This window comes from Lepidochelys kempii, chromosome 22 (genome assembly GCF_965140285.1).
Source record: "Lepidochelys kempii isolate rLepKem1 chromosome 22, rLepKem1.hap1, whole genome shotgun sequence".
In the NCBI taxonomy this organism is placed as follows: domain Eukaryota; kingdom Metazoa; phylum Chordata; order Testudines; family Cheloniidae; genus Lepidochelys; species Lepidochelys kempii.
This window is the reverse complement of record NC_136401.1, coordinates 9,352,662-9,377,377: the sequence shown is the minus strand read 5'-3', so window position 1 is coordinate 9,377,377 and position 24,716 is coordinate 9,352,662. Positions and strand designations below refer to the sequence as shown.

At 45.6% G+C, this 24,716-nt stretch overlaps 1 protein-coding gene across 7 annotated transcripts in view; it reads right to left on the bottom strand.

The window, feature by feature from the left end:
- The window catches only part of FLI1 (Fli-1 proto-oncogene, ETS transcription factor), a 116,954-nt gene that overhangs the window by 53,251 nt on the left and 38,987 nt on the right, over nt 1-24,716 (bottom strand). For all 7 annotated transcript variants that reach the window (XM_073321009.2, XM_073321005.2, XM_073321007.2 and 4 more), the window contains one exon: nt 1,401-1,612. In XM_073321009.2, the coding sequence (XP_073177110.1) occupies nt 1,401-1,612 (212 nt within the window). The remainder of the gene's footprint in view (nt 1-1,400; nt 1,613-24,716) is intronic.

Genomic DNA, 24,716 nt, shown 5'->3' with positions numbered 1-24,716 from the left:
TACAGTGGTAAGATTATGCTAACCTGCTTGCATTTGCCGGATCCATTCTATTGCTTCCATTCCTCTGGAAGGATGAGATTCCCCAGAACACACCTGCTATTCTATTTTTACTCTGCACTTGGGACTCCCATTCTGTATTCATAAACATTGGTGCAAAACTGGTCGGACGACCCTCTCCCCACCCCACCCCGCCATCGGCAGGAAGGGACAAGCTTTTGAGCTTCACAGAGCTCTTCCTCAGGTCTGGAGAAAAACTCTCTGAATCTTGAAACCTTGTCCTTTCCACCAACAGAAGTTGGTCCAATACAAGGTATTATTTCACCTACTTTGTCTCTCTCATATCCTGAGACCAACATGGCTACAACAACACTGCAAACATATCTCTACTCTGCACTTACAGGGCAAACCCCACATACACGGCAGTACCAGATCTTTAGCTACAGTTGCCTGTCCCCAGAGATTTAAAAGTGGTAGGCAGCAGGGCTTCCTGTTTCAAATGTAGTTCATTGTAAGGCTCTTCTTAGAAACCAAGGTTTTAAATCGAAATGAACAAAAGGAAACATTTTGATTGACACAATTTGATTGTTCCCCCTGATTTTCAGTTTATAAACATTTTGCGAGATTTCAATGTTTTATCCCAATTTGGGACAGGAAATTTTTTCAAAATATCTTTAAAATTCTCCTGGGACGGGACCACCACTTCCCGCCCACCTCTGACTGGACTGGCTGGAGTGTATGCAGGGTGGTGGGGCACCTAGAGTTGCTGGCCCATGCAGTTCTATAGCCATCCCGGCCAGCACTTCATTCCTGTGACTTCTTGATCATTATCATCACGGGGCACAACTATTGCCCAGGCTCTCTCTTTTTCACTGGTGGGACTTAAATGTTGTGATATTCCGCAAGACAGTGGATTTACGGCTTTTGATCACTGTACCTGGGGGAAAGTCACGTATGACCAGAGCCTCAGTATTAAATCTTACCTGAAAGAGGCACCTCCAGCCGCAGCATGGCCCCTTGAGACATTGAGTGTAGACAGAGGGGAGAGCGCCTCCTACTGTATTGCCAACGCTGTCTCCGGCAGTGCAGCATCCACTACCAGTGCTGGATTCAGCCTACATCAGTGCCTGCAACACCGGGTCGGTCCTTGGAGGCCTCTAACCCCAGCCTTAACAATAGCTATGGAGATGCAAGTTGCAAAACTGCAAGGTTCCAATCCTGTCCCCATTTAAGGCCATGACAAAACTCCCCTTGATTCCAGCGGGAACCGGATCTGCCCCTAAGTGAAGGGATGGGTTTATATGTACACAGGCATATGGGTAATGTACAGGAGATCACTTTTGTGAGCAAGGTTTCCCTGATATAGGAACATACCAGATGGGCAGACGCACGCCTTTCCTTACCTGGATCCGTTCATATGATCATATTCCCGCTTGACATTGACCCGGACCGGCTGATTGATCCACTCCTGCTGGGGAGGTAAAGGGTTGATTTTGTGTGGCTGGCCGTAGTCGGGGTTCCCTGAGGCCGTCATGTCCGGCTTGGGGAGGTGAGCGGCAGCACCGTACGTGGAATCGAAGAGGGACTGGTCGTCACTCACCACCGAAAGGGCCTCCTGAAGAGAAGAAACAAGAGCCCGGTGTCATGACTAAACCAGCAACTCCGATCACATTCTCCCTTTGAGTTGGCTGGCAGCTGCGAGTGCCCCACAGCTGCCAAGCCTTGCCTGAAAATGACATCTGCCAGCATCGCAGATTGAATCCAATTCTTTGGGGTCCATGAACCCTTATGCAAAACCAGTGGGTTCTTTTTCTGGTTACTCTGTGTCTGAGCAGGGCAGGAGCTGAGGTTAATTGGGTACAGTTAACTTAGGGAGCTGGGTACAGTACTCTCTTCACTGCCTGCTGCAAACTGTCCTTGAGAACCTTTTACCACCCCATTTTCAATCAGATCCCCAATTATCTGCCTGCCTGCCTCCAACTGCTCTCACTCCCGAAATAACCGAACAGCACATACAATATAGATCATCTTTAATGTGTCATTTGAAAGTCTGTATAAATTTTCATGTATCTTTTTAAAAAGTTTTGTGCAGTGTTTCTATTTTGAGGTCACTGGTGAAGGAGTAGCTTTCATTAAGAGTCAGAGTGGAGGTGATTGTGGTGTGATGAAACATAAGTTAGTTCACATTCAAAGAGAATGATGTGTTTGTTATGTGGGAGAGATAGGACTCATGATGTACCTAGCTATTCGCTTCTAGAGCCACTTGAAAACCAGGAAATTATTTTCCTTTTTTTCCCTGCTGAAATTCAAAAATTTGACCAAAAGATTCTGACCATCAATTTCCTTGCATTTACGTGCCTTATAAATGGTGCCTGCCAAGCTAAGAGAGACTGTGGCAAATTCCTGCCTCACCCAAAGCACATCTGACAAAGTCTGCTTGCTCTTCATGTAGCTAAGTTAGCCGTGCATGTGCGAAGGCTGCTTGCTGGGCTGACAGCTGAATTGGGGACCTTCAGAGCTAAAAGCATAAGCTGCTATATAGCACAAGCTAAAAGCCAATGCTTTTCCAGCTGCAGATCTCAAAGCACTTAGCAAAGATGGATAAGCCTTTTTGGCCCTTAAGCACATGCTTTACTTTAAGCATGTGCTTTAAGTCCCCTTGAAATCAAGAAGTATTTGCCCTAATAGTTTTGCAAGTGGCTTCTACTGTCGCCATTATTACTATTTATTATTTGTGTTTCTGTAGCACCTAAGAGCCCCAGCCTGGGCAAGAAATCCATTAGGCCAGACACTGTACAAACACAGAACAAAGAGACAGTCCCTGGCCCAAGTGGCTTACCATCTAAGTATAAGACAAGAGACAACAGAGGGTTATATATATAAATGGGGGAGTGCAAGTAAACAATGAGATAATACCACCAGCATGATCAGCCATCGCTGACAGGGGTGCTGGAACAATTTGTATAGTGGGGGTGCTGAGAGTCATTGAACCAAATTGTAAACCCTATAGATGATGAAAACCACTTTAAACCAGGGGGTGTTGCAGCACCCCCAGCACCAACACCTATGATCACTGGGCAGCTTTCTCTGAGCTGAAATTAAAAGGAATCTGTGTAAAATTAAATACACACTTAATTTTCTAGCTGCCTTTACCAGGTAGGTTTGTATCTTCATACGGTGCCCCTTCGCTCATTGATTGTACTAATTTCAGAACCCTTGGGGGATTGAAGATACTCCTCCAAAATACTTTCACAAGAACGAGTCAGATTTTTGTCAGAAATCTCCCCAGCAAGATTTGGGAATTCAGCCCTGGCCGATCCCAAACCCTGGTTTGTGTTAGGGATTCAAGCAGATGCATCTGTGGACGTTGTTAGTCCATTACGTATGCTGGAAATCCCCATTCCCGTCCCCTCGAGACCTTGCAAAGGCTTAATAAAACCAGTGACACTGCCAGTGTCTTTTTCTTAAAGCAAAGAGTAGGCCTTTTCATCGGCAGCGAGGATGTGGTTACTAGTCTAGTATCTGCTTTGCTGAAGCCAGGGTGTGTCAGACAGGGATTCTGAAATGACAAAGGCAGGAAGTAGCCTTCATTGGCCTCCTAGACGCATCTCAACACAAAACTCTGGGGGTTTCCCTTTATAGCAGGAGGGCCGAGGTGAACCTTAAAGAGAACACCCAGTGCTCAGTTGCAGGCAAGAGTCGTGCGTGCCAAGGCCCAGGGTAAAGATGGTTGTAGCTGCTTAGCCCCATAATGTGAGCTGCTAAAGTCAAAGGGGATCTCGGTTGGCGGGATTCTGTGCCCTGTTACCAAATACACTTGGCAATGGAGCTGGTTGGAAAATGAATTATTTTCCCCTCTTGGACACAAATGGGGAAATTTTTTTTGGCAATTTTCAGCAGAAAATTTTGATTTTTCATCAAAACACCTGGTTCTTTTTTTGGCCAAACCCCCCAAAATGTTCAGTTTGGGAGGAGGGGTTCAGTTTTCTGGCAAAAAAAAATTGAAAATTCGAGGAAAGCAGACACTTCCCATGAAAATTTTCATTTGGTCGGAAACTCAATTTTCTGTTGAAAAAACCATTTTGATGGAAAATTTGTGCCCAGGCCTATTCATCAGGCTAAGGAAAGGTCCAGCTGAGCTCAGCTCGGGCATGGACTGATACGTTGGTTTGGATAGGACTAAATAATGGGGCAAGTCCACATTTCCTGCCATCGTAGATAATACCAGCTAAGGAGATTTATTTCCTAAGTGAGCACATTCTGTGAATGAAGAAATGACTCTCCTGTACAGGGAGCTGGTAATGAACCAGAGTTCATTACCACAGATATCCATAACGATGTTCTTGGATGCATACAGTAGCTTCCTCCAGATGTTAGACACTTTACTGATTAAATGCATGGAGCCTAAGGACCCTACTTTCCCCTCAGTTGCAAGGCTCAGAGGAGAACAAAGGTTTATGTGACAGCTGCCATTTTGGCTGCCAGACTGGGCACTGAACCAGGGACCTCCAAAGCAAAAATCACAAACTGCTAATGCAAGCCTCCCTTGATGCAGCTGTAAAACCCATCCTCTGTAGCTCAGACACAGCTGGGGACTTGTAACACAAGTTTTCTACTGGGTTACACATGCAAACACCAAACAAATATGGCTAGATGTGTAGGAGGAGAGCTAAGAGGCATGTCTCCCTCCTCCCCCCAGGCCTTGCTGTGGCATCTCCATGCATCTAAGACTCAGCATAAATACAGAGGGGTGACCAGTGCCAGGGGATCTTTAACTTCCATGGACAGACTACAGTCACTCATCTTTTAAAAGTCTCATCTGACAGACCCAATACCTGGAACTCAATTCCACTTCCTTGGAAGAATACAGCTGGCCCAGCTGGATCTAAGCCTATAGTCCAAGGTCAAGGAAGGCTGATGTTTAGCTCATTCCCTCTGGATCAGTCCCTAAATGACTTCCCTAGCTATAAACATGTGGCTACATTCAATTCCTAGGAGCCTAACCTGATTGAGAAGAGTCTGGCTTCAGCTCTGGTTAATGAAGAGATCCACAGCTCAGATGGACACCAGCAAGTAAATGCTGCATCCTATTGGAATCTAGAGTTACATGGAGTCTGGGGTAGCTGGGCAATTGGGAAACCCCTGCGGAGTGTTAAGGGTGCTAACACAACCTAACTAATCAAGCCGCAGCGGATTAGAATTCTGACCCAAGCTCCCGCCTCCTGAGCTTTGTCCTTGACTGGCCAGACTGAGTCCGAGACAGGGGTCTTGTGTTTATTACTTGGGCATATACATTACATTATAGTGCCTCTGAGAATACGCTGGCTTATGCTTTTCCAGTTTTTAAATCACATTCCCGGCATCATGCGGCCAGTTCCATCTACAGCAGCTCAGAGTACATCACAGACACGTTCAGTTCCCTGCAAAAACCAGTCCCTGCCTTCTCAAGGCATCCCATGAGCCATACAGCTGCCTGCCCCAGAGGAAAGTCTATTGCTACTCCTTCTCCTGAAGTGGTCCTGTGTGGAGTTTGCAAAACACCATTGGATCCTGAAGAATGAATGGAGTTGCAGAAATGTCAGATGATTATTACCTTGTGTTCTTAGGAGGCAAAATCCACAGTCCTTTCTCAGACAAAACGTCTCGTGACTTTATATGAGAGTTTTGCTTGAGACTGAGTGAAAATATCAGGATTTGATCCTATTGTGACTTTGATCCTGTGGCTCCAACAGTTCATTATGGATGAAGGCCAAGGTTTTCAAAAACATAGGTGCTTCCATTTTGGGGGTCTACAGTGGAAGACACGCTGGGCTTGATTTTACAAATTATGGCGCAGACAGAACTTCAGCTGCAGTGCGTGGAGCTGCTGGTATTCAGCATCTCTGAAAATCGTCTCCGGTTGGGCTTCCAAAATTTGGAATGGCCACTTTTGAAAATCTGGCCGCATGCCTATGTCTGGTTTATAGATTACAGAGAGAACAGGATGGCTCCAATGAGCAGCAATCTGTTTTAAGCCATCTCTTTCAAATACCCCCAAATTCACCCATACTATATTATCCACCTTGAATTTACCTCTCCTTGACAACCCACCTCTCCTTGACAAGAAATGTATGTTGGTGTCTTGGGTGGCTGATTCATACAGAGCATTGTTGTGAATAGTAACCATTCTTCAGCTGATGAAATGCAGCTGCTTCTGGGGTGAACCACAGCAGACATTGTGCACCCATGACACTAAGTAAGAGAGGAAGTAAAGGAGAGCTTCTCCCATTGAAAGGGAGACGTGTTTTGTTCGGTGGGCACCACCCATAGTTCTTTGTGCTACAAGAATTAGTATTATTCTTTCCCAGTGAATTGTGGGAGAACTTGTCTGTCCTTTGGGGTACATGGGGAGAACTGGGGGAAGGCATTGGAGGGCTATCAGCACTCAAATGATTTAGCCTGTGTCTTCACTGCAAAGTGGCCATGTTCCAGCCTGAGTGAAAGCAGAAAGAGACACCTGAAGTCAGCCCCCAGCCAGGCCAGCTAGCCTGGTTTGAAGCAAACCAGATTCAGAGAGAGAGTTGTGTGTGTGTAGACAAGAGGGGGGCTAAAAGCAGGATGTGAGTTAAGTTCTTAGTGAAGACAGGCCCCAACTGGGCGCTCATCTGAAAGTTCTAAGATCGACCCATCCAACTACACATCCTTGTATTTGAGGCCCCCAAAGCAGTGATGGTGCCTGGCTCGCAATGAGCCATTTGCACTGAAAGAGCTCACCTTGAGACAGGCTCTTGGCAGAATCAGCTCAAACCTTAAGAGGTTCGGCTTGGACAAAACCCCCAAATTCTGAAGCTTTGTCTTCCAATGTGACCCAAAGCTCGATGGCAAGGAAATTTCACAAGATGGTCAGGGTTTCCTGGCTTTGGCTGAGCTCCAACTGCCATGAGAACCAGAGACTGTGATGTGAAAGTAATCAGTGGTCTCACCCCCTGTATATGTCTACAATGAGGGCTCTCTCTAGGCCTCAGTGATGCACCTGCACTGAATATTGACTCTGTGCTCTGTACAGTCACTTTTCTGACCATAACCACATTTAAAAGGCGTTGCGAATGATCAAAGGTTCATCCTCCTGCCACAAAGGCTGACTTCATCAGAGAGAAAAATGCTGAACACAAACCACCGTGCAATGCACAGAAAGATTTCTTTGCTCTCCAGAGCAGGGAAATTGCAATCAAATGTTTTGCTTTCTTTTCCTCTGCAGTATTAGGGATCACTCCTGAACTTCTTTGCAAAGGGCATATTACAGATCCATTCCCCTCCACCTGCCAGGGCCCAAATGTGGGATGCAAAGGAGCCAAAAATGAGGTGCCCACAGCAAATGACCTTGCACATGACTTGTAATTAACATAAAAAAATCTATTCCTTAAATATAAACAACAGTTTCTGGAATTGCAGTTCTATGAATCAGCATTTCTGCTGCCAATAACTTATGCGAGTGAAAGTGAAATAGCATCAGGCTTATGAGGGATGGAGACCAAGGTCAGTTTAAAATGCAGTAGAGATGAGCCCATAGTCAAACTTGAGTAAGTGCGGTCTAGTGGACAGGACACTGAGCTGGGAGTCAGGAAAGCTGGATACTATTCTCAACTCTGCCATTGACCTGCTGTGTGACCTTTGGCCACTCACTCCTCCTCTCCATGCTCTGTCTTCCTTCCCACTGTTTGTCTGTCTGGTCTATTCAGATGATGAGATCTTTGGGGCAGAGGCTGTCGCTCACAGTGTATGTATGTACCTAGCACAACGGGATCTCTTCAATACAAATCGCAATCTCTAGGATCTGGACACCTCTGAACATTGGCAGTGTCTCAGATCAAAGCTTAGTTTCAGATCCCAAATGCCCCAATCTTTATAATGCACCAAACCAAAACCCAAATACCTGAGCCTTAGTGGGGTCCAAAATCATACCAGCCTCCCCCTCCCCTGCCCCCAAAACTCCTTACCTATTTTTAAAACCAAACCTAAGGTTACAAAGTATTTCCTGCCCAGGTGGGCAGAAGCAGGAGGTTTGGATGATTCACTGAAGGGCTGGAAGCTTATTGGAACTGGGCTTTCTTGAGCTTTCTCAACACTACTCCACCTCTGAGTGTGCTATGCAGGGAATCCACATAAGCCCTCCTGGAAAATGGCAATCATGGGTGTTTCATTGGTACAACCACAGTCCTAACTTTTGCCTTCAGAGCCCCCTTCAAGGCATGCCTATTTAGCTGAGACTTTGCTTGACTGCAGTTAGAAGAAAGCAGCCATAGTGACGCAGGAATGAGAGCCCCAAGCTGGGAGTTGTTGGAGGTTTGATTCTCCGTTGCTTTGCACCGTGCGTGTAAAGTGGGTGTGAAGCCAGTCTGGCTTGGTAGCACTTTACACGAGGGCAGAATTAAGGCAATCCACAGCCCTAAGAACATCTTTTGATACATTTGAGTCCCTACCCCGCATGCCATAAGCTCTGTCCCTGCATTGTCTGGTCCCACGCCTCCTTGGGGACAGCAGCAGGTTTCAGAAGCGAGACAAATGGGGCAGTTCACACCTCTTGGAGCTATTGTTTCAGGCTCTCTGCAGACTCAGGCAGCTTGGTTAATGCTTCCAAGTTTTCCGTTGCATGCATGACAGCTAGGAACATTGTTTTTAAATGAAAGCTGACATTGTGCTATTATTACATAACTTCAGGAGCTCAGGCCCTACCCTATAGTATCTAGGCCACCATCTGGCCCCGTTTTACACTCACACTACACAAAGCGCAGGGTGATGGAGAATCAGGCACACAGGGTCTATTCTTGGCTCTACCATTGACTTGCTGCCCACTGTCTATTTACCAAATGCCTGACTGCGAGCCCCATACTTGCCCTGGGGAGAAGTTACTCACTAGAGCAGTCACAATGAAGCCTGGCACTTCTCCAGTGAGGAACTGCTCACTGGTAGAATGAGGAGTTTGCAATCTGGCTCAAGTGTCTCAGGCGCTCTGTGCATCAGTTTCTCCATCTACACATGGGGGCTAATAATGCTTTCTCCCCTTTGTACAACACTTTGGGATCTACAACTGAACGCTTCTATTTTTATGGACATTTCCCTTGGCTCGTTTGCTTTGGCTTTGTAGAGGGATCTGTTTAAGATGCTTATACAATATATAAGCAATAACTGATTTCCTGGCCCACTGAGATTAGATTAGCTCAATCGTAATTTTAAATTAAACGGCATCCAAAATATAAGATATTTTTAAAATGCTCGGGAGGTAGGCAAATATTTTTTGGCCCAACTTTCAAAGGCGCAGGACACCTGAAGCTCCCACCTGCCACTGATTTCTTGTAGGTGAGACTTGTAGGTGTTGAGCCCCTCTGAAGATCAGGTCCATTATTCTCCACTATAGAGATGGAGAAAACCAGGCCCAGGGGGATTCAGTGACTTGCTCAAAGTCACATAGCCAGGCAATGACACAGCCAGGAATACAGCTCAGGAATTCCCAGCACCCAGGCTCATGCTCAAGCCACTAGATCACACTGCCTTTAGTTTTCGTTTCCATTATGAGAGGTACTCTTGAAATGACAGTACTTACCCTGCGATAATCCCAAAATAAGACTCATTTCTTTACAGCTCAAAGAAAAGTGAACCTGGTAACTTGTGTAAGGAGGAAAAGCAAAGAGGACAGAAGATTGATACAAAGTCCAGAGGATTCTTAACAACAAGAATATCCTGAAATTAGGGCTCACACTAGAGCTGGTAAGATAAAGGGGACATTTTTTCACAATCAGTTTTGGAAAAAAAAAAGTGTTCCTTTTTTAGATCGGGCAGTGTTTGAAATTCACCGTTTCATACCCCACCCTGCCCCAGCTCGAAGATGAGACACATTGGAAGGGAGGTCTGGATTCATCATAGCTCCACATCCACTAAGGCCCTTAATCAAACAAACCCTCATAGATGCACTTAGCTCCTCCCAGTTCAGAACACCTCTTATGCACATGTTTAATTTAAACACACGCTTAGGGGACTTAAGTTAGGCACATGCTTAAATACTATCCTGAATTCTCAAATTGGGGCTCCATACTGCACACTGATAACTTGGAAACTGGCCTCTTTTGCAACAGCTGTGCTAACTTCTAAAAGAACTTAAACTTCTGAGCTGTCGAGATATGCTATTAACCATTGAATAACCATTATCAGTTGCTACATAGAATCCATCTATCCCCACATAAACCTCATCTAGTGGGCTATACTGACAGCCATATGTCTGTGCTGTTACTATACTCCTGGGCTCTTTTAAATCCATGATCCAGGGTTGCTCTGGCGTAAAATTCATCCGCAAAATGTTGTGGGGATAAACACTGTATGCTGAATATTTGGGGTGAAACCCTAGCCCCACTGAAGACATTAGTAGTTTTGCCATCGACTGGAACAGGGCCAGGATTCACCCTTGAAGGCTAATCCAAATGGAACTGTCATGTGCTGACAGATTCACCTATGCTGCCAAATTATTGCAAGTTATTCTATCTACACACACATTTCATTTACATTACTTATATCACCACTGAATTGGCCCTCTGTCCCTGGGAACTCACGCACACACTACCCTAGACGTGTACATTCACCTTCCTTTTGGGTTATTTTTTCCTTACCCTTGTGAAATAATTGTATGATTTCCTTTAAGCATCTGTATTAGTCAACAGAGGCTCATGGATATGAATATGCGCACACACTTTGGTAAATATTATTTTAGCATTTTTATGGGCTGTTCTGCTGAAGACTCTTAAAGGATTGCCAGATGGTTTCCTAGAAAACCTAAAGGTCTCTCCTGAAGTAAGATGTTCCTCCACACAAACCTTGAAGTGACCTCTGCTTTGTCCTGAAACACCCCCTGTCTACCCGTATGCCCTCTTTAGAAGCAGAGCTTGCTTTCCATTCCAAAATTTGGATCAGCGGCCTGCAGCATGAACCAACGTTCAGCACAGAATAATCATCAATTCCCAGTCCTAAGACTTCTGTTTGTCCAGTGACTAGGAAAGGAAAACTTCATCTGGAGAAGCTAAGAAGTACCTCAAACTACCCCTCTCAATGCAAACTGAAACTTTGGCTCATATAAATTCAGTTAACTTTCAAGTTAATCATTTTATTCTTTTGTGGCAGCTTCCACATTTTTATCTGGACTGGAAGTATAAAGCATCTCTGGTGATATTTTCAGCCAGACTAGAAACTGAGGCTATCGATCGATCTATCATATTCCCTAGCATGCTCTCATTTTGTTTTCTGTGATACTTCCAGTCTGAATTGGTGTTTTTAGACGGTAGCAGAGGGAAAGGAAAGTTGTCGTGAGAGAGCACAGTGGCAGTGTGTGTGTGTGTGTCCCCTCTATAACATGCTGCATCAGAAAGGACAGGAGAGACCTGATTGTAGCAGACCAGCTTAGCAGAAGTTTAAAGGCACGATAGTTAAAAACCAAAATCATAGCCATTGGATAGCTCTGAACATCACAACTCTCACCTTGGTTGCTAAGAGCCAAAGTTTCAGAGATCTGACAAATACATCTGTTCTCAGAAGATTTCAAGCTTGGGGATTTTCAGACCCAAGAAGTTTGTGTAGCTCAGAGACGCATTAAAATGAGGGGGCTTCTCCAAACTGAAGCTCTGACCCATCACATCCATTCATCATTTCGCTGTGATACCATTGTCCCAGTTACATTCACAAACACTGTGATTGTATCCTGTTTTGTTCTCTGACACCGTTCCCATCACAATTGCAGGAAGCCCATCAGGAAATGTTCTCCGGGTGCTGTTATGTTTCCATCCACAAAAACCAAAATGTGCACGTTCAGCCCCAGATGACTTATTCCAGACTAAGGAAAAACAACGGCATGAAAGAATCAAAGTAAAGTCTCCGGGAGAGAGCACAGTGTGTGTCTCCTCCAGAAACAGGTGGCAGCAACTCTGAGAACTGCTGACCTCTACCTACGTGAGGAGTGCTTAGAAATGTAAAGGAAAGAAAAGGCATGGCAATCAGCCATATACAGCACAGGTTACTAATCAGATTTTCAGATCCTATCCCTTTATGGCAAGCAGAGGGTGCCTTAGAGAAGACAGCTATTAGACCCAGGACCTGTTCAGATCAAGGTAGGTTCAACAAATGGCTCCAAGGTCTGAACTGGTTTGGGATTTCACACATCCAAGGGTTTGGGCTTTTTGCCTTTAAAGTTATGGCATGGCCCATGTGTGACATTTGGATGCAGATCAGTGTTCAGATTTTGAGTACCTGTGATGTTCAGCATGTGTTTGGATCCAGCCTTTCAATCCAGACCCATCCCTAGCCAGTGTCTCTCTTTGGATGAGATGGGAAGTGAAGGGGCACCAAACAGCAAAGGCTACACCTGCCAGTGTTCCATTATCTACTGCATTGCTGGTAACAGCAGTCATTTTGGATCATCTGTTGACTCCACGCATGGAGAGCAGTGGTTTAAGTCAGAAAGGATCAGCTGCCCATCGTTAACGGTTGTTAGCATTAGACTCTGCAATGGAAGAACCACTAGAAGCTGGCACAATGGTTGCTGGTGCTTATTCTCAAGCTACGCAATGCAAAGTATGGAAATAGGAGAAAGTGGGGATGGTTCAGGGCTTGTGGGAATGTGCTGTCCCCTAGTTCCATGCTGCACATTATCCGTCTTGATATATTCATTAGCTGCAGTAAGCTGAAATGCAGTCTTAATGCATGCAAGTGTGTGTTCAAATGATGTCTGCTGCCCAGACCTCACCTGCCTTCTAACCAGTCCAGGAACCCTTCCTCAATGGGATAGAAAACACCGAAGGCTGGGATTTTCAACAGAGCTTAAGGGAGTTAGGTGCCCATTCATGTTTGATGGGAATTGGGTGCCTCACTCTCTTGGATCACTTTGAAGTTCCAGCCTTAACCTTGACAAAGTATCTTGGCTGGAAAAGGGACCAGCCAGCAAACGAGCTCAGTTAGCAACACAATCTGCTGACTTCGGCAGCCCTAGTTTCCTATTCCTGCTGGAGACGTGCCGAACTGAAGTGCCTGGGAAGGGCTGAGCAGCAACCACCATATCTGTTAGCACGCACATGCACCCTGTGCAAGGGTTTATCCACACACAAACGTGCGTGGGACAACTCCCTCCCAACTTGAGCTAAATCACTGTAAGTCATTTCTAAACCCATTTAGGGATGTCCACACCGGGGTTTGCACCAGATAAACTAATCCGGTTTAACTAAACTAGGTGCAAGTGTGTGTGTAGAAAAGAGCTAAGATACTGGATCAGCCAGGAAAGGGCTCACAAAAGCAACGTATCAAATGTGTATGCTAGCATGTGAATGGGGAGCTCACTCATCCATGACCCAGATAACATCACCTGACCCCCATGGCCTGTCACATTGATCCCCTAGATAAACCCTGCTTTCTGGCTAGTGTAACATTTTGCTCCTGCTTTCTCTGTCTCTCACTTGCTCTTCCTCAATCACTCCATCATTCTGCATTCCCTGCTTTCATCACGATCTTGCTCCCTTCTTTATTTGTTGCCCTTTTCTCTGCTCTTCTTCATTCTCCCTCATTTTTTGGCTCTTATTCTTGCTTTCATTCTTTTCTCTCATTTCTCTTTCATGCGTAGTCTCTGGTTCATTATCATTTTTGCTCCTCTATGTATATTTACACATGGACCATAACTGACAAAAGTCCCTGCTCTTCCACAGACGTCCTGTGTGACCTTGAGCATATCACTTAGCCTCTCTGTGCCTCAGTTCACAGCCTGTAAAATGGGACAATAGCACGGCCCTGCCTTGCAGGGGTGTTGTGTGGATAAATCTGTTAAGTACTGTGAGGTGCTCAGATACCACGATGGTGAGGTCAGGTAAGTACCTAAGGTATCTCAGATAGATAGGTGGATGTCTAAAACTGGATGTTCCAATGGGCACTTAGATGCACCATTACTAGTTTTCACACCCCCTATAGCCCATCTGCAAATGTGAATGTGGGCTTCCTGAACAGACTCAGAGAAACGATGGTCTTGTGCTGATGGCACTGGGCCGGGCTCTGTATTCCCTTCCCAGCACTGCCGAAGACTTCTTGTATGACCTTGGGTGAATTACTCAATCTCTTTGTGACACACTTGCCCATCTGTAAAATGGGGATAACAATCTTTCCTTCCTCCCCTCCACCCTTTGTTGGTCTTATCTGTTTAGACTGTGAGTTCCACAGCGCCAGGGCTCTCTCTTATTCAGCAGCTGTAGGGTTCCATTGCTGTGTCTAATTCTAATGGCCTTTAACAATCGGCAAATGATCCTTTCTGACTTGAACCAGTGCTCTCCATTCATGAAGTCAACAGAGGATCCAAAATGGTCGCTTCCACCAGCAGTGCAGTTGATAATTGAACATTTTCTAGGTGCGACAGTGACACAAACAATAAAACCTATGAGCCTGTTTTCCACACTTCAGGATCCTCTGCATTTTCACCAGTCTCTCCCTTTCTAGCCCTCACCCAATGATCGTGGCAGCCAAAGCTGGACGTTCCTTCCTTCAGGAGGGAAGGCAAGGGCTGATGTCAGCGCTGCCCATCAGGGGAGTTTATGAAAGCCTTGCATTGATGCCCTCTGCAGCATGCCCGGCCTCTGCTGGCTCCTTGTCTAGTTCTCAACTGGTCTCCCCAGCTTGGCAGTGCAATTGAAAGTGGCTGCCCAACTGGGATGGCATTCATCTGTGTTTTCCTTGCACGCCTGCCCCAGCCCCAGTGGCTCCACTGATGAGCTTGTCTCCGCATATGCCTATAGGAAAAGCAGCGATTTTGTGAGCAAGCCTGCTCAGGGTATTCCAAGCAAAACAGCTCAGCAGGATTATACCAAGATATTTTCTTTGTCAATCTCAGTTGAGAGATTTGAACAGGAAAACCTGGCTTAAACCACTAAACGTTCCCAGGGATTTTTGATGGATCTAATTTCTCTACAAAGAGCCATTACTGTTCTAATCTGCAAGTAACAAGCAGGTACTAGCATGGCTCAGTGTGCTGCATGGTTTCTGTAGGACAGAAGGTTAGGGGTTCAAATCCCACCCTAGGTCTTGGGCTATGACCCAAAGCCAACACTGCAATACAAAAGGGGATTGACAGAAGTGACTAACTTACTTCCTAGTGAGTGCCCAGAGATTCCCATGGCACCTCCAGGAAGGACAGAACCTCATATCCTGACAAACACTGTGTCAATAAAACAGCTTCTAACATCCAGCGCTATCTATGAGCACCTGCTCATAATACATAAGTGTTGTTAGAGCCCTTAACTGTGGCCAGGTTTACACTCCAAAGCTATGTCAGCCAGCGGCGTGAAAAGAAAACACACACACACACACTCTAGCGGTGCGTCAAAACTTCCCGTGTAGCTGCAGCTATGCTGACAGAAGAGTGCTCCTGTTGCCAGAAAGAGGGCCACTCTGTGCTAGAGAAGAGGTATGTCAGCTGTAGTACGACTAGTGCAGATGCTCTAGGCCGACGAGAGGGAGCTCTCCTTCCCCCCCCCCCCCGGCAGCAGCAGCTGTGTTGGCGGGAGAGCATCTCTCACTGACAGAGCGCCGTCCACACTGGCACTTAGGCCAGTGTAACTTACGTTGCTCAGGGCGTGGCTTTTCCATCTCCCGGCATGACTTAAGTTACACTGAAGTAAGCGCCAGTGTGTACAAGCCCGTAGCGTCATGCACGGAGGTGATGTTAATGGGATGACAGAAAAACTCCTTCTGTTGGCATAAGCACTATCTATAGACTAGTGGAGGTTATACTGGCAAAACATTTGTCATATAGGCAAGACCTCTCTGACTGGGAATCTAGGGCCAAATCCACCTCTGCTGTAAATCTTCTGAGGTCAGTTGAAGAATATGCTAGAAATGTAGAGCTGGAAGGGACCACGAGAAGTCATCTAGTCCAGACTCCTGCACTGAGGCAAGATCAAGTCAGCCTAGACCATCCCTGACAAAAGTCTGCTCAGACTGTTCTTAAGAACCTCCAGTGATGGGGATTCCACAACCTCCCTTGGAAGCCTATTCCAGAGCTTAACTACCCTTCTAGTTTGAAAGTTTTTCCTAATATCTAACCTAAATCTTCCTCGCTGCAGATTAAGCCCCTTACTTCTTGTCCTACCTTCAGTGGACATGGAGAACAACTGACGACCATCTTCTTTCTAACACCCCTTAACATATTTAAAGACTGCTATTAGGTCCATCCTCAGTCTAATTTTCTCAAGACTAAACTTGCCCAGTTTTTTAACCTTTCCTCATAGATCAGATTCGCTAAACCATTTATCATTTTTTTGCTCTCCTCTGCGCTTTCTCCAATTTGTCCACATCTTCCTTAAAGTGTGGCACCCAGAACTGGACACAGTGCTCCAGCTGAGGCCTCACTAGGGCAAGTAGAACAGGACAATTGCCTGTTATGTCTTACATGCCATAGTGCCATTAATACATGCCAGAATAATATTAGCATTTTTCTCAGCTGCATCACACTGTTGACTCATATTCAGTTTGTGATCCACTATAACCTCCAGGTCCTTTTAGCAGTACGACCACCTCGCCAGTTATTCCCCATTTTGTAGCTGTGCATTTGATTTTTCCTTCCTAAGTGAAGTACTTTGCACTTGTCTTTATTGAATTTCATCTTCTTGATTTTAGACCAACTCTCCAATTTGTCAAGGTAGTTTTGAATTCTAATCCTGTTCTCCAAACAGGTTGTAACCCCTCCTAGCTTGGCGTCATCTGCAAATTTTCTAAGTGTACTCTCCACTCCATTAGCCAAGGCATAAAGGAAAATATTGAATGGCACTGGACCAAAGCTTGACCCCTATGGGTCACCTCCCAGTCTGAAAACGAACCATTGATAACTACTGTTGAATATGATCTTTCAACCAGTTTTGCATCCGCCTGCTAGTAATTACATCTAGACCACATTTCCCTACTTTAACTATGAGAATGTTTTGTGGGACTGTTAAATGCCTCACTAAAATCAAGATATAGCACGTCTGTTTCTTCCCCGCTATCCACTATCACCCACTGTCCAATTGTTGGAGCAGGGGGGTTGGGAATCAGCAGACCTGGGTTCTATTTCGAACTGCATCACCCTAGCCAAGTCATTTAATGTCTCCATGAGTCAGTTTCCCTGTACGTGCTATGCATTCCTCCCAAGGGTGTGCTGATCCTTAACAATTGTGAGGAACTCTGAGATCCTTGGCAGAAACCAGTCACAGAAATGCAAAGCATTATCCTCAAAGCATGGCTGCTTGATAAAACCAAACTTGATTCTGGTTGAGTGCTGGGCAACGGACTTGCAAAAACCCTCTTATCAGCTACCGTTGACAGTGATATGTGTGAGCCTGTTGGCTTTATCGGCCCTGTACCGAGAAAAGCCCCGATTCGAGGCTCAGATAGATGGCATCTCATTGCTGCGTTCTCAAAAAAATTTAAAAAAAAAAATCCTTTCTCACGGCTTGTTTTCCACACAAGCAATAGCCAATAGATTTTTCCAACCCAGCCCCTGCTCTCCAATCCACAGTGATGCAGGCCTGAGTATCAGGGATCTTACATGAGCTCATGGCAAGCACTTTCAAATCTTTCACTCCGGGCAAAGCATGAGAGAGTCGAGCACAGGCAAGGGCAAGGAGCCAGGAGCATTTGGGCTCAAATCCCCCTGCTGATACTGACTCATATTTATGGCTTTAACGTATGTCTTGCCTGTGAGACGATGGTGTGAACGTAGGATAGACGGGCACCCCTGTGCTAGCTTGAATCTAGCTAATGACAGTAGTGAAAACCCAGCCGTAAAGGCTTGTACTTGGGCAAGCAACCAGAGGATAAGTCTACCAGGGATCCTGGGTAGATACTTGGGTTGCTAGGATGTGGTGAAATGTCTTTGTGGGTGTCGTTACCCATGCTAGCTAGATGTGAGCTAGCAGAGCTAGCTTGCTACAATTGCATCTTGCAGTCAAGACTTACAGTAAGGCACTTAACCTCCATGTCTCAGGATAGGCATCTGGAGAAGAAGAGGAGGAGGAGTGAAATGCTTTGGTCTAACTAAAGCCTTTGGGCTCAATACAGGGGTATCTGGGTAACGTTTAATGGATTGTGATATAGAGGTCAGACTAGATGGTCCTTGTGCCCTTGAACTCTACAAAACTATGAAATGAGGATGATGATGGTGGGCTCAATGTTGGCCTAGCTGCTCTCAGTGAAGTCAGTAGTAAAGCTCCTGTTGACTCAGGTGGCCAACACTGAGAGCTGCTGAAGATCCCATGTGTAGTACTTAACTCCAGGGATGTGGTGAGGATTGGTAATTGTTGCTTGATAACTGCTAAGGTGTAAGCAGCCGGGATCCTTGTTTTCATGAGGATGTCTCTAAGATCCAGAGGAACAAAGAAAATATGTCAGCAGTACTTTGCTCTTTTATAGTGTCTTTCATCTGAGGATCTCAAAGCACCTTACAAATGTGGCTAAGCATTGTTATCCCTATTTCACGGGTCGGGGAGAGGGAAGGGATTGAGGCACATTGGCAAAGTGTCTTCCCAAAGGTAACCCAGTAGGTCTGTAGCAAAACTGAAAAAAGAACCCAAGAATCCTGCTCAGACCAATGTCTGCTCTGCCTCTAGAAAGGAGGGCTGTCTCTGACAGCAGTGGCTTATGAAGTTTTCTGAGGGTGATTGCAGCTCAGTTTTCCTCTCCTCAAGTATTTGCTGAGGAGGTTCATGGACTCAGACCATGCTAATAGAAATAAGAAGCAGGCCAGTCGGTGCAGCTCCATGTTCTCAGCAGAGCTGCTATGCTCCATGTTATCTGTGACATGGCTAGTCCCCCAAGCAGTGTTGAAAAGCCCTTTATCAGATGCAATTTGAGGAGGTTTCTTTCTCAGATGCAGCATCAGCGCTGCAGCTCTGGTAGGAAAGGGAGGCTGTTAGCTAAACCCTTTGTTTTATTCCATAGCAGGGTGATAGTCTAGTATGGGGTCCTTTTTACGGGGCAGGCAGGACAGGACTGCTCCCCACACCTCTTCTGGAACAGCACTCTGCTCCCTCAGCAAGAGGGAAACCTGTCAAAAATGGCTTAACGATCTTCTAATATTTCCATGCAATTAAAGGCACATCTGTCTCACAGACCCCCGTCCTCCTTCACTAATGCACAGACATGAACTAAACAGTCTGTCTTGTCGATTCGCAGGCTAACAAAGGGGCCTATTCATAACATGGGCACTGTGGCCGTGTTGTGTGTGTGTGCAGTGAAATAGAGTTTGCACTTGGAGAATAACCTGTGTTGGGAGCTAGCAAGAGATTTCTGCTCTAATAAATCAATCAGCTTTACCGGCCAATAAAACAGGCCCCCTCCTAATTCTGACTGAGCCAAGCCACCCTTAAAGAGAGGCAGCTATATTCACCATTACTCTGCTAAAGTGGGAATTCCTTGTAAGTAACTATTAAGTCACATATGAGGCTGGAGAAAATGTGTATTGGTTTCACTGGGATTTTAAAGCAGCAGAAAAGAATCAGGTGCCTAAATCCCATTGATATGGGTGCCTAACTCTCTTAGGCACCTTTGAAAATAGCCTCAATCCCACTCCCTAAGCAGTCAATACCTATTGACTTTAACAGTAGCAGGGTCGGGCCATCAGAGAGGAAGATGGCTCTGATCCAGCATTCCTTGTGCCTGCCCAACTCCCATTTGTAGATTCCAAGGCCAGAAGGGACCATTGTAATCATCTAGTCTGACCCCCGGCATAGAACATCACCCAATAATTTTTGCATTAAGCTGAGAACTTTTGTTTCAGCTGGACCTTGAAGAAAAGTGGGAGCGTCACCCATGCAAGGACTACAAGTATTGGGCTCTAATTTGCCAATGAGATTAGGAGCATCTTTCACCTCTAGGAAACACAGTGTCACCATTTTCACGGTCGCAAACTAGCAACAGCATCTTGTCAAGAGTTTCGGGGCATAACAAAAGGCAGTTTGGTCATCATCAGAAAACTAGAATTGTGCCACCAGGAAGTGTTTTTTCTGGGAAAATGCTTGGATTCCTTTCCAGATTATACACATTTTTTTTAAAATGGCTGAACTCCTCCCCCCTTTCTCCCGCCAGATGGAATTTCACTGCATAACTACGCATGTTGCTCCTGGAAAGGGTGACATTTTACCCATGTTCCAATTCTTTGCCAAAATATCTGGTTTTGTGTGTGAACATTCTCATGGTGGCCAATTGCGGTTTTGCACTAGTTGCAATTAAGGCTGATTCCAGGCCCATCAAAGTCAAGGGGATGCTTTCTTTTGGCTGCCATGTGCTCTGCATTAGTTCCTTAGTAATAATCTCCCTGTTTTATGTATTTATAGGGCCCCCCATTGCCTAACATTGCAGTGCCTCACCAGCTTTAATGGATTTATGCTTTCAACACCCCAGGGGAGTAGGAGAGTGCTATAATCCCAGATAGAGACCGGAGTGTCAGGAATCGAGGCCGACAGCAGAGCCAGTCTCTGGGCAACCTAGCGAGCACAGCTGGTCTGTAGTAGGCTGCCTGAGCGGCTCGGTTGCCTGATTAGTGGGAAGAGTCAGCAGACCGGCTCTTAAACACAGCAGCAGTTCAGGGGCTGCTCAAAGCATTTGCCCAGGTCCCACAAGAGAACAAAGAGAACCCCCTGGAGGAGAAAGCTGGCTGCAGTCTGCTCCATTGGGTACCAGTCACAGACTGGCCTGAATTAGAGGAAAATGATTCCGCTGATCAGTGTCTAGCCAGCTGGCCATCAATACAGCCTAGCATCAATTTGCCTGCCAACCTGAATAACAGCAGCCCCTACACTCCACCCTTGTCCTCCAAATCCCCGTGAAATGGACCTTTCCGTGGCCAACCCCACAGTATTTTGGAACTGGTTCAAAACAGCCTCCGGGTGTCTCAAGTGTTTTGTCTGCATCTGAAAGTTTATTGTGGGTTTGCAAGGCATCAAGAACGCTGCTGAGACTGAGTAAGGAATGTGAGTATTATAATAATTATTATTGTTACTATTGAGGCTGGCTAGACCACTGGGCTGGGACTCAGGAGATCTGGGTTCTAATCCCAGTCTGCTGCTGGGTGACCTTGGGTCAGTCACTTCCTAAGCACATAAGAATGGTCACACCAATGGTCCATCTAGCCCAGTATCCTGTATGCTGACAGTGGCAAGTGCCAGGTGCTTCAGAGGGAATGAACAGAACAGGGCAATTATTAAGGGATCCATCCCCTGTCGGCCATTCCCAGCTTCTGGCAAAGAGAGGCTAGGGACACCCATAGCATGGTTTTGCATCCCTGCCCATCCAGGCTAATAGCCATTGATGGACCTATCCTCCATGGACTTATTTAGTTCTTTTTTGAACCCTGTCATAGTTTTGGCCTTCACAACATCCCCTGGCAAGGAGTTCCACAGGTTGACCATGCGCTGTGTGAAGAAGTACTTCCTTTTGTTTGTTTTAAGCCTGCTGCTTATTCATTTCATTGGGTGACCCTGAGTTTTTGTGTTATGAGAAAGAATAAACAATACATCCTTATTCACTTTCTCCCCACCAGTCACAATTTTATAGACCTCTATTATATTATAGAGGATCCTATTATATCCCCTCATCTCTTTTCCAAGCTGAAAAGTCCCTGTCTTTTTAATCTCTTCTTATACGGAAGCTGTTCCATACACTTAATTATTTTTTGTTGCCCTTCTCTGTATCTTTTCCAGTTCTAATATATCTTTTTTAAGATGGATAACCAGCACTCCATGCATTACTCAAGGTGTGGGCGTACCATGGATTCATACAGTGGCATTATAATATTTTCTGTCTTATTATCTATCCCTTTCCTAATAGTTCCCAACATTCTGTTCGCTTTTTTGTCTGCCGCTGCACACTGAGCGGCTGTTGTCAGAGAACTCTCCACAAAGACTCCAAGATCACCTTCTTGAGTGGTAACAGCTAATTTAGACCCCATCATTTTATATGTATAGTTGGGATTATGTTTTTCAATGTGCATCGCCCAGTGCCTCAGTTTCCCCATCTGTAAAATGGGGATAATGGTACTGATCTCCTTTGTAAAGTGCTTTGAGACCTATGCATGAAAAGTGCTGGGTAAGAGCTAGGGATTATTATTATTCAAGACAGCACAGGACGCAAAGAACTCACAGCAGGTGTTATAGCAGCAGCCGCTGCAGTTCCCAGAATACAGCCCTGAGTCAGAGAAGATACTGGAAAATGAACTCTACTGTCATAGAATCATAGAATATCAGGGTTGGAAGGGACCCCTGAAGGTCATCTAGTCCAACCCCCTGCTCGAAGCAGGACCAATTCCCAGTTAAATCATCCCAGCTAGGGCTTTGTCAAGCCTGACCTTAAAAACCTCTAAGGAAGGAGATTCTACCACCTCCCTAGGTAACGCATTCCAGTGTTTCACCACCCTCTTAGTGAAAAAGTTTTTCCTAATATCCAATCTAAACCTCCCCCACTACAACTTGAGACCATTACTCCTCGTTCTGTCATCTGCTACCATTGAGAACAGTCTAGAGCCATCCTCTTTGGAACCCCCTTTCAGGTAGTTGAAAGCAGCTATCAAATCCCCCCTCATTCTTCTCTTCTGCAGGCTAAACAATCCCAGCTCCCTCAGCCTCTCCTCATAAGTCATGTGTTCTAGACCCCTAATCATTTTTGTTGCCCTTCGCTGGACTCTCTCCAATTTATCCACATCCTTCTTGTAGTGTGGGGCCCAAAACTGGACACAGTACTCCAGATGAGGCCTCACCAATGTCGAATAGAGGGGAACGATCACGTCCCAAAGCCTTTGTGTCGATCCACCCAAGAAGACAGGGAAGGCTAATTCTATATTACTGCAGCACCTAGAGGTTCTACTGAGTTCAGGGCCCCATTGTGTTAGGCCCTGTGCAAACACATAGGAAGGCCTGTCTACACTACAGAGTTAGGTTGATGCAAGGCAGCTTACTTCAACCTAACTGTGGAAGTGTCTATACTTAAATTTCATTCCCACCGACCTACCTGCCCTGCTCTGCCGACTTAATAACACCATCTCCACGAGCAGTGTAGAGTGAAGGTCGATGTAGTTAGGTTGACGCAGTATCAGTGTAGACATCGTGTTGCTTATGTTGACTGTTCCTGGCTTTCAGAAGCCATCCCATAATGCCCCAAACTGACAGTACAATCAATACAAGTGCTCCTGGTGAGGACACGCACTACCGACACAAGGAAGGTATAGACACGCACAGCAACGTAACTACTATGGTGGGTGTATGCTGGTGTAAGTTAGGTTGACAATTTTGTAGTGTAGACATGGCCTAAGAGACAGTCCCTGCCCCAACCTACCTAGACAAGACAGTCAAAGGGTGGAGGAAGGAAGTGCTAAATTACATACCTCATAACTCTGGGAGTTTTCAAAACATACAAAATTCAGGATAAAAAATTATCCCAGAGCCCAATGGCTCTTGCTCATGTAAAGATGCAAAGTTTTCATTCCTTGAAGCTGAAATCAAGGCGGTAACATGATCGGATTGTCACAGGTTATTGTGCACTATTTACTGTTTTACCCTCCCTCCTTCCGCTCTGCCCCAACACACTCTATACAAATGAGCTGGGCCTTAGGTTATTTTCTCTACATAAATGTTATGAAATACTCATAAAGAGAGTAGAACTCGAGAGCTGTTTAATATGTGTGCACTGCTCATCGCATTCCTCAGATACTCGTCGTGCTGTTTTCTTGTGCCCAACCCCACTCGTATGCATTTGTTGTATTCACCTCTTATCTCTACTCTCGGGCTTAGACTGTAAGCTCTTCGGGGCAGGGGCTCTGTTTTTGTGCTGTGTTTGTACAGCACCTAACACAAGGGGCCCCCAGTCCTTAACCGGAGTGTTGAGGAGCTGCTGCAACACAAACAAACAGTAATAAGCCCAAATCTGAATCTACAAGATCCACGGATTCTCACAGTCCTAATGCAACGAGCCCATAAATATATCCTTTAAGCCCTTTGCTCCTCTGCCACATGACAGCAACCTTTAAATCTCTCTCTCTCTGTCTCAACAGAAGGGGCAGATCTCCTATTAGCTTCCATGGAAGCAGGATCAGCCCCTATGCATTTGTGCAGTACCCGCTCCCATCATGGTTGCATATCATGATATCTTAATGATATCAGACTCTTTGCTCTCAATACCCACCCCCTCATTCCATGTGAGTCATTCACAGCTGCCATCATGTATTACCTGGGACATCAGAATTCATAGCCAAGAAAGCAATTCTGATGCAGTTAAAGGAATTGTGACTGTTGCTGTGGACTAGGTACGTCAAAAGTCTTCACTTCCTTGATTTCATATATTAATACTTAGCATTTATATAAGGCTCTCTACTCATAGCTCTCAAAGCCCTTTACAAAGGAGGTCAGTCTCATTATCCCAGTTTTTACAGATAAGGAAAGTAAAGTGCACAGCATTCTCATGGCTTGCCTAATATCATTCAGCAAGGCAGGGGTTAGAGCCCATGTCTCTCCAATCCCAATTGAGGGTCTTAACTACTGGACCACACTGTAGCAAATGCATTGCATTTGGAGGAGGCATAAATGGGAATTAGGCACTCCTGCCTGAACTGCCTTTGAAAATCCCTCTCTGGATTAACTTGTTTAGTATATATATTGCATGCTATTGAACATTGAATACTTAGGAACAGAAACACAGATCCCTAGCTGAAG